Genomic DNA, 11,376 nt, shown 5'->3' with positions numbered 1-11,376 from the left:
AAACTTTACAGGAGAAAGTTTATTTTACCCCCTAAATTTGCACTTTTCGATTCACCTGGTAGATACACATGCACGGCTGATGCCTGCCAGGTCATGGTTTTTAGCCTTGGTGTGCTATGAATTATCACTAGACAAATTTCTAGCCTTACAGGACGACCGTTAGTCGGAGGGTTCACTAGCACTTAGACTACAACATTACAGCAGATTAAGTTAATTGTATGCCATATATACTGCATTATTTAAACAATTAAATTGATTTATAACAAATTATATACTTGTACCGTTGTACCAGTGGACATAAAGTGAATATTCAACGCCTTCCCCTTGCTCCTAGACCAAACGTAAATCTAGAACATTAATGAAGTTGTCCTGTGAAATACGTAATAAAATTATCTGACGTTTCCCAAAGTCAAATTAAATTGACATTTTTGTTACTATTCAAGTTTGCAAAATTCTTCATTTTAAAATTACCGTATATCATTATGTCTACTCTGTTGAATCAACCTAAAGAAAATCGAAAAGTTAAAGCATGCAAAGATTTGATAGATTTTTCCAAAGTTGGAGGACTTGATCATCACTTGAAGACCCTAAGAGAACTCATTATCTTTCCCCTTTTACATGGTCATATTTTTGCTCATTTTAAAATTAAAGCACCAAGAGGAGTGCTCTTTTATGGACCACCAGGTATGTACTTGACGATTACTTATATAATTTATTAAAATATATCATCATGCTCTTTACTTCTAAAGCTATGTAGGATCATCATCATCATCATCATCACGTAGCGCTACAACCCTAGGTGGGTCCTGGCTGACTGTACAACTTTCTTCCAATTGTTCGTCTTCCATCAACCTAGTAGTCCATTAAAATGTTACATTTAGTTTGCATTTCTTAGAGGAGTCAATTTTATTTCTTTAATGTGTAGGGGGGTTCAGTAGAAGCTTAAGTTCAAGTTTTTGGGGTCGCCACCCTTGTCCCCCGGCCGCCATATTGGAAAAAGGTGTGCAAAGGGCTTTCGCGCTTTATCTTCTAAACTAGAAATCCTACAAAAAATTTGATTATATATAAAATGTAGCAAATTAAATTATCTACAATTTTATATCTATTACTTTTTATCGTCAAGTGACCAACAAAAAAGTTATACATAAAAATATGAGAAAATTTTGTAAGAAGTTTCCTTTTGGAGGTTATAACTTTTTTTCCGTTCATTTCACAATAAAATAACATCATAGCGATTTTGTAGAGGATTTTTCAATGAACAATTTTCGCTATAAAGTTGTTTAATTTTATTTATGATCTAGGTTTTACAGCGCTCCAATCTTGACCAGATTCTCGAATTCTCATAGGAATACAATAAAAAAAATACTTTTCTATCTATATATTAGTCGAGCGGCAGCAATCGTTATGCCGAACACGAAGGTCAAATTTAAGGTGAATGACCAATTTTGGTCTATTTTTATGTTTTCGAGGTCGCTGAATCCGAATATGAAGTTTATTTTTATCTAGATTTGGTGGAACATGTTCAAAAATCAAATTTTATACAAAAATGCCGAAAATCAATTTTGATGATTTTTCAAATTTACCTCGCTGTATCTTTGGTTGCTGTAAATATTTCCTTTTGAAAATTTTACTGTGTAATCTTTAAAGTATGTAGATAACAATGGAATTTATCCTAAATATTTAACCACATTAAAAAAGGAGTTGTTAGTTTTTAAACATTTTGTCATCATATTTCGTTAGTTTCATGTTTACTTAAAAAAGTTGAGTGACAAACTTTTTAGTTTATAATTTTAGCAAACACAACAATAAAATATAATTTGTGAAGAAGTTTTTTGGAAAATTTTAAGTCAAAATATACAATAGGAAAAAAGTTATATTACTTCATAAACAAGCGGCACACCCCAAAAAACGCTTATATATCTCGAGATCCTGACCACGGTGTGCTGAATGGCTAATTTTAATCATACTTTATGATTTTGATATCAAAAATTCGTTTTTTGCTCTTCTTATGAATTTTGCAATATGCGGTTGCGTCATTCTTCTTCTGAACCGGCGAATTTGTCATCAAACAACTTTTTGGGCCGTTTCTACATATGCTTAGGGTTATAAGTTTTATAGTGGGGAGAAAGGTCAAAAACAGATTAATAATAGCATAGGAATGTTAAAATCATAATAAACTGTATGAATAAAAAATATATATAGATAGAAAAGTAAGCCTAACTTTTGTTTTTATTATATCCCTATGAGCATTCGAAAATCTGGTCAAGTTTGGAGCGCTGTAAAACCTATATAAATAAATAAAATTAAACAAATTTATAATGCAAATTGTTCGCTGAAAAACCCTCTACAAAATTGCTATTATGTAATTTTACTTTAAAATGAACTGAAAAAAAGTTATAACCTCCAAAAGGAAACTTATTAAACATTTTTTACATATTTTTGTTTATATCTTTTTTGTTGATAACTTGACGATAAAAAGTAATAGAAATAAAATTGTAGAAAATTTAATTTGCTACATTTTATGTTTAACTAGATTTTCCGTAGGGTTGGTAGTTTACGAGATATAGCGCGAAACCCCTTTGCACACCATTTCCAAGATGGCGGCCGGGGGACAAGGGTGGCGACCCCAAAAATTTGAACTTAAGCTTTTACTGATCCCCCTACACATTAAAGAAATAAAATTGACTCCTCTAACGAATTCAAAGTACGGCTTAAAAAATGTAACATTTTAATGGAGTATAGGGTCAAATGTCAAATGGGATGTTTATTTTTCGGAGATATGCTTGGATGTTATCTCTCCATCGCATTCTGGGACGTCCGAATCGTCTTTTGCCTGTATAGGTCTGGATCCCGCGTATGAAAAAAAAGTTGATTAATAGCAAGCTGAAAATTTGTTAATAGCTTAAGGGTGTCTAGTAGGATAAACTTTGATATATAGTAACACTGGAACAGGGGCAGTTTTAATTGTGGAACAGGTTGAAAATTTGGAACGGTCAGACCACGAAAACGGCACATTTATTTTGTCCGACAGAATAGACTTAAACTCTCCGAACAGAGATTAAACTCTCATGCAAAAATCAGACTGCTATTTATCACCTGTCATAATTCCTGTCATATGACATATTCTACATGTTCCACTCATTAAAACGCCCATTTGGTGATAAATAGCAGTCTGATTTTTGCATGAGAGTTTAATCTCTGTTCGGAGAGTTTAAGTCTGTTCTGTCGGACAAAATACATGTGCCGTTTTCGTGGTCTGACCGTTCCAAATTTTTAACCTGTTCCACAATTAAAACTTCCCCTGTTCCAGTGTTCCCATATATCAAAGTTTGTCCGACTAGTCACCCTTAAGCTATTAACAAATTTTCAGCTTGCTATTAATCAACTTTTTTTTCATACGCGGGATCCAGACCTAGTAGGAATCTCCTCCCATACCAGTCTTACAAGTCTCTCGTTATGAAGTCTGTGCACGTGGCTTGCCCATCTTAGTCGCTGTTATTTAATTTCTTGGACAATATCGTTGTCATTGTAGAGTTCTTTTTATTCGAAGTTGGTTCTGATCCTATACTGGTTTGTGTTAATGTCGTAGTGAGGTCCGAAAATTTTTCTAAGTATTTTTCGTTCAAAACGTCTGAGCTTTTCTTCGTTTGATTTGGTCATGTTCCACGTTTCGCAACCATATGTTAGTACAGGTCTGACGATGGATTTATAGATTTTGATCTTGGAACTTCCTGTAAGATTTTTTGATTTTATAAGCTTATCCAGTGCGAATAGACAGCGATTTGCTAATTGGATTCTGTCTTTTATTTCTTCAGTAACATCGTTAGTTGTCAGCTGTGATTACGGCCCCCAGATACTTAAAACGTTGTACTCTTTCGAAATTGAAGGTGTTGACCGTCACATTTTGTCCTATCCTGTCTCTTCGTGTCGTTCTATTTATACACATATATTTCGTCTTCTCTTCATTAATCCTCAGCCCTACTTTGCTTGTTGCTCTTTCCACCTTGTTGAAAATGGGCTTTTGTAGGATCAGCTTCCCTAATTGTATTTCTCCATAAATTTCTCTTTTGCGGCAGATTGATATTAATCTTCTTTACCGATATGTCCTGCTTAAGCGTGTCCCTAGGTTTTCTTGAGTATTTCTCTCCTACCTCTCCCAGGTATTCGCATATCAAATACTCTTCATACAGAGTGATAGATTCCTCAATGTTGAACATATCCAAACAACCTTAACCTATGATCTCTCATCTATGTAATCATTCTTAATTTTTCGTTTTTTGATACTCCACTCATCCTCATCTATACAAGCATTTTTTATTTTTGTCACATTTACTCGTTATTCCTCTTTTTCAGTTTTATTGGAAGTTCTTCAGATTTACTGAAATTTTTCTTTCACACAACACACCACTCGCTTCCTTCCATTAAATCAATCAAACCCTAATTCTACTACATGCACCTACATCTATTTCCTCATTAATCTATAGATAATACCGATCCTACGTACATTTCACAATCATTTCACCATCCAAATAACTGCATATTCCAAATACTCAGTTTCTGTCCTACTACGTTTTAAATATTCTTCCTCAAGAGCTTGTCTCTACATTTCCTGTTTTTGTTCTAAATCGCTTTCACTTTTTCAACAATCAACACTAAAGAGAAAAAATAAAGACTAAGCACCGATCGTTGATGCAATCCTACTTTCACAGGAAATTTATCAGTCTCTCCCACACCTGTACTAACACTAGTTCTCCCTCGTACATGACTCACAATCCTTACGTAATCATTGGGGACTCATTTCTTATCGAGTGCCCACCAAAGAATCTTTTGAGGAACTCTATATATGCTTTCTCAAGTTCAATGAATACCATAAGAGAGTTTGTTATATTCTTGTATTTTTCCAACAACTGCTTTATAATGAAAATTGCATCTGTTTTTGATCTGCCTTGCATTGAGTCAAACATGATCTATTATTTCGGTTTCTTTCCGTATCCGTCAAACAATTACTTTCCCCGTATTTTCATTGTGTGTGACCCATATTTTCATTTGCGACCGAGTGACAAATGAGCAGGTCAAAATGAGGAAGACAAAATAAATCCAAATATGTTATACTGTAAAAAAATATTTTGAAAGCGAGGCCCAGGAAGAAGAGGAACATCCTCAACACCTGGCTCAACATAGCTGATACAGATAAGGTAAAGGTTGCCGTGATGATCGCCAACACTCGTCACGAATAGGCACATCAAGAAGAAAAAGAAGCCAATTTGTGTCCCCTAATGCTCTGCATACTTTCCAAGGAATATCATCTGGTTCAACTGCTTTATCTTTCTTTATTTTGTAAACTTCTGGAACCACTTCTTATTTTGCTATTTTAGTGTCCATTGCTGTTACGGCTAACTCAACTGGTTTTTTGTTAAATTCTTCATTTACTGCCAAAGCGCTTTTTTGATCTCTTTTTCACATCCATTTTGTGAAGTAATATTTTATTATTTTCATCTTCATCTCAGATACATCTAACCTGATTAAAATCTCTTGCTTTCTTTGCCCTGTTTAGCTATTGTATATGTTTTTCTTGAGCTATTTAGCTATTTTATATATTTTTGTTTTTAATATATTAAACCGGTTTTATAGACGGCCTTTCCGTTCCTAATCGCCACTCCTTTCTATTGTGATGCCTAATCGCCACTCTTAAATTTCTTTCCGTCATCGCTTTAGAGATGCTCTTAATCCATGTGATTGCTGGTCTTCCTCGTGTTTCTTTTTCAGTGGGGGTCCCTTCTAACACTTTTTGGGGATTCTTCTTTCCTCCATTCGTCTTTCACTCCCGTACCATTTCGATGTCATCTATAATTGGTTATTTCTATTCCCATTTGTTGTCTGACATAGTTTATGTGTTCTAGTCTAGATTTTCTGGCAGACATGCTCTAAAAATCCATCTCAGTTTCTAGAAATTTATCACTGTTACTTTTTGGTTAATTACCAGACTTTATCTCCATAGGTTAATACTGGTTTTAATATTTTGTTGTAAAGTCGTTTTTTTATTTTCTGTTCCTATATGTTTTGCCACAGTACAGAATTTAGGTTTATCTTTGTTTTTTCTTTGTACAGCTTTTGATTTGTATAAGTACGCTTTTGCCACTGCTACTTTCGTTCCCTTTTTGACAACCGTACAGTTTTTAAGATCTATATCCGACTTATTTCCTTGCCACCGTTTGTATAATTTTCCCTTCTCTTTTATTTTTTCTTGAAATTCGTTTGAACACCATTAGGTCTCTTATACTTCTTTCCTGACGTTCTTCCAAGTATTTCAATTGCAGTATATCTAATGATATTTAACCATCTTTTTCCAAATTTTATTAGGACTTTCTTTCATGTTGTCTAGCATAAGCACCTCATGTAGTTAGCTTACTATCTTAAAAAATATTATTTTGCAGTCCTTGCATTCACGTATATATTCTTTCTTGTCTTGAAATAACCTATTTTGGAGTGATTTTATTCACTTTCGCAAGTTGAGTTTCTCTCTTTTGAAAGATTGTGTTAACAATCGCAATATCTAATGCTGTTTCTAATTCATACATATCATCTCCAGCTTTATTGCTAGTTCCAAGAGAACCTCATGGTTGAAGAACTTGCGAGATTGGTATGGTGTTGATACAAGCATGCTATTTAGCGTGGCAGTGAATAAAATTAGGATAGCTATGATGGTAACCAACGTTCTGAAAGGACATGGTACATGAAGAAGAAAGCAAAGGCATACCATGTCTTCGATTGGCGCACATGTGCGTTAAAATCACCTCTTAATTGACTTTCTTTTCTGATGGAATATCACTCAGTATATCTCCTAATTGATCATAGAAAACTTTTCTTTTATTTTGACTCAGGCCTGTTTTGGAAGCATTCATATAGGTGGGATATGTATATTATAAGAATTCACTATAGAATACATTATATTTGGACAAAAAAATATTAAAGAACTAAAATAAATATTGGAATTTCAGTGTACCTACTTAAATAATATTGCAAATAAATAATAGACTGACTAGGTGTTTCTGAAGAAAAAAAATCGTTTGAAAAGGTAAATTGAAATGTTCTGAATAACATTACCGCAAAAGAGTGTGGTAGTGTTGTTATTCATACAATCCAATTAAAATTTTATACGGCATCATAAAAAATTATACACATTATATATTATCTTAACGAAAAACAGGACAATATGAGAGAAGCCTTCAAACCGACTGCTTTAGGCCTTATATTTTACATCGGTTATCTCGTTTCTAATTAGCAGAATTCAGGTCTAATTATTTATTTTGCAGGAACTGGTAAAACTCTCGTTGCTGGAGCTTTAGTGGCTGAATTGAATAAAGAGGGCATTGGAAAAGTTTCGTTTTTCCAAAGAAAAGGAGCGGACGTGCTCGACAAATGGGTTGGAGAATCGGAGAAGAATTTAAGAACTTTGTTTGAAAAGGTAGTTGTTCATTTTGGTAAATTAAATTAGCATTTTTTTATAAACCAGTGGTTCAGTGTTAAATGGCACGTAACAAACTTTTTAAGAAGCTTCGACCGGAATTTAAAACTTTTTAGATTTGAAGGATTTTAGTCCCATGTTGAGTGTTGCACTATAGTAAGATCGTAAATAGTTATTTATGAAACAGTTTGTGAAGTATGCTTTTGCGTACCAACGCGATGTATATGCACGCGATGTTTAGAGCACAAGCGGAGCGAGTGCTATTTATACATCGCGTAAGTGCGCAAAAAGTACTTCACGCACAGTTTCATACAACATTTTATCTACGATAAACAAATAAAAAAACTGCAACTCTTCGTCATTGGGATACATTTCTATTCTACAAATTTTAGAACTTTGACATATAAAAATTCAAACTTCTTTCAAATCACAAAACTGCCAAATCTTTTGTTGTAATTTATTACTCACATCTCATCACCATGACAGCGCGAAAGTTAAGGATATTTGATTATATGAAAGTGTGCCAAAAAACAGTGCGAAAAAGTAAATACCATTTGAAATACATTGTTACTTCACGCACACTTTAAACTTTAACGCTTACACGCCCAAGGGTGGATAAAAAATGTCCACCTAGTGTGTATTCCCTTATAACATATTTATTACGTGTTCCAAAATTTTTCAAAAATTATTTATGGTTAAAAAGACGACCCTTTATCGAATGTTAATTTGGTTCTACCGATATTTAAAAAAAAAAGTAGTATCTTGAATTCAAAATATGGGTGGGCACAAAAAGTCCACCCTTGGGTAAAGGTTTCTATATAATTTCTCGTTGGCAGAAACATAATACACATAATAATTATCGACGTATAATTACATAATCGACATAATTATTCGCCACACTAATGAGGATGTAAAGGAGGAATGTCGAAAAAATCGACAAATCTGAATTACTTACTTTTACTGGTTTGTTAATTTTGATATACATCGTAATTTTGTTGTAAGGTTTGTACATCGTTTATATTAATATTTTAGAAGATGCTGTGTTTACTAGGGATAAGATTCTTTCCATTTCTTCTGTTTAATTCATTTTCTAACATTTGTATTAACTCTCAATAAATATATTAGCTATTTGCGAGGTGGATATTTTTTACCCACCCTTGGGCTTATATGGAACCTATAAAAGGTTAGGCGTTTAAGGGTTAAACCCTTCACGCACTGCTATCTATAGTGACGGTTTTCACAAACTAAAAACTCATACATAATATGAGATAGAGTAGATAAAATAAGTTTTTCTGGAGTTTTTAAAAATTTTAATCAGGCTGTGGAAAAATAAGCAAAATTTGTACATAGTGTTGTACATGTTAGTACTCACTTTCAGTTTTTCACATTTGTAGCCCGTTTTGAAATTTAGATGCATTTGCAAGTTTTTTTGCAACGAAAACTAAAGGAAGAAATAATAAAAATCAGATACGAGAAAGAGTTAGAGAAGAAAATGGACAAGGAAATAGAAATGGAAGAAATAGTATTAGAAGAATGAGGAAAATTTAGACTTGTGATGATTACATCAAAACAAGTATGTGGGACCACAAAAAATAAAATAGAAAAGAGCAACGGACACCATGGTATAATAAAATGCTAGAAAGAGAAAAGATGAAACTGTGGAAAGAATTTACTATTCTAATTGCGAAATGAGCCACAATTTAAGTTGAAATTTAGTTTATAAGTAGGCTTAGATGATTAAATTAATTGTTATTGTAATACCATACAAAAACAAATAGTCTGGCTATATGGCTAAGCCAAAGCCATTATAAAATTTTAAAAAAAAATGAAAAATAATTTTATTTACATTTCGACTTACTTCCATTTCGGATGTCGTTATTGAAATACAAGATATTGTGTATTTTGTATTTCGATATTTTGTATTTTAATAACGATATCCGAAGTGGAAGTCGAAACGTCAATAAAATCATTTTTCAACTTAAATTGTGGCTTATTTCCCGATTAGAATAGTAAATTGCATAAATGCAATAAATAAATAGCATCAGAACAATATGTGGAAAGAATACATACAAAATAAAGCGTAATAAAAATATGAATCAGTTAAAGAAATAGTTAAACATGAGAAAAAAACGCTGAGCTAAGTTCGGAGAAAAAATGGAAGAAGCCGGTATAAAAATTGAAAATTGATTTATAAAAAACTGAACTATCTACTACCTACACTGAAAACCCTACGAAGTAACAAAGAAAGAAAGCTAAAACATTTCGAACATGGAGGAAGCATTTCAAATTGTTAAACAGAAAGCAAGGAACGACAAAGGAAGATGAAACCATCTTAATTGGCGAATCAGAATATAACACTGAGGAAACAGAAGCTATATATAAAGTAGAACTAGAGGAAGTAATAAGTAAGATAAAGACTGGGAAAGCTCTTGGGAACTATGAAGTTAGCCCAGAAATGTTAAAATATATAGCAGAAAACGCAAAAAGCAAAAAATAAGCTGTAAACAGAGATAAAAGCAAAAAGTTAAGTGAAATAGAATTAATAATAAATAATCATTCCGTTGTGAACTGAAACAAGAGCCGTCTTATTTTAGTTAGTTCAGAGAGTGCCAAAAATACTCTAACTAGTTTCAACCCTTGTTAGGGTTTCTTCACAGAGCACATATTTGGTTCTCTCTGAACCACTAAAATTCAGGCCGCCGGCCTCGGTCCACAAACGAAAGATTTTATTATCTATTAAGGTGATACAGTAGCGATCAACAGGTAGCCAAAACGCGTTCCAAGATTGCGGCTGTAATTTTGAATATTTTTTCGAGATATTTGACACCCGTATTCGTAATATAATAAAGAATGGCGGTACAGAGCCCAATTTGAAAAATATACTAATATGTGCAAATTACTCTATAATTAAATACAATATTAAAAAAACGAGCCCGTACCGCCATTAAGAAGAACAAAAAAATACACTTTCTTCAAATAAACTTTTTTATCCGATGCCTAGATTTGTGTCATTTTGGAACTGCCAATGAAATAAAAAATTTTAGTAGTTCCAAAATGACACAAAATCTAGGCATCGGATAAAAAAGTTTATTTGAAGAAAGTGTATTTTTTTGTTCTTCTTAATGGCGGTACAGCCTCGTTTTTTTAATATTGTATTTAATTACAGAGTAATTTCCACATATTAATATATTTTTCAAATTGGGCTGTGTACCGCCATTCATTATTATATTACGAATATGTGTGCCAAATATCTCGAAAAAATATTCAAAATGACAGCCGCAATCTTGGAACGCGTTTTCGCTACCTGTTGATCGCTACTGTTTCCTCTTAAAGACGAACGTAAGTTTTACTTTTAATATTAACAATATTAAAAATAACTTTATTAAAGCTAATCTGGTTACAACATTCGTGGCTTCTAATATTTACAAACCAACGAATTGCCGGAGCCAAGAAGGCCAAGGAAGATCTATCAGGTTGCTTCTCACTACCCGCCTGTCCAGCACGGTAAAATTCCAACAAAGATTAGTTCCCAATACTCAGGATAGGAGTAGAACTAATAAAAATTATAAATAATCATTTCGTTGTGAACCGAAACCACAGCCGTCTTATTTTAGTTAGTTCAGAGAGCGCCAAAAGCACTCTAACTAGTTTCAACCCTCGTTTGAGTGTCTTCAGAGAGCACATATTTGAAATATTCAAAATATTGTCATTTGCTTCAACTATAGAAGGGTGTGAGTGAATATAGTAGTAAAGAACGAACGAAGAAATTTGCTAACAAGGAATCAAAATGTCACATTTACTGCGATTACTGCCACCAGGGCACATCAGTAGTAAATAGATAGGAACCTATAGAAAGACGTGATAGATGAAACCAAGATTTAACAACTTAACGAATCGTTGGTGGGCGTCCT

At 33.1% G+C, this 11,376-nt stretch overlaps 1 protein-coding gene across 1 annotated transcript in view; it reads left to right on the top strand.

Moving 5' to 3' along the window:
* Window positions 1-397: 397 nt before the first annotated feature.
* The window catches only part of LOC114335737 (ATPase family AAA domain-containing protein 2-like), a 97,608-nt gene continuing 86,629 nt past the window's right edge, over window positions 398-11,376 (top strand). The window contains exons 1-2 of the mRNA XM_050653328.1: window positions 398-684; window positions 7,314-7,465. Of these exons, the coding sequence (XP_050509285.1) occupies window positions 483-684; window positions 7,314-7,465 (354 nt within the window). The 5' untranslated portion in view covers window positions 398-482. The remainder of the gene's footprint in view (window positions 685-7,313; window positions 7,466-11,376) is intronic.

Source organism: Diabrotica virgifera, chromosome 6 (assembly GCF_917563875.1).
Source record: "Diabrotica virgifera virgifera chromosome 6, PGI_DIABVI_V3a".
Taxonomy (NCBI): Eukaryota; Metazoa; Arthropoda; class Insecta; order Coleoptera; family Chrysomelidae; genus Diabrotica; species Diabrotica virgifera.
Note: the sequence above shows the minus strand (reverse complement) of the source record. Positions and strands in the feature narration are given on the sequence as shown.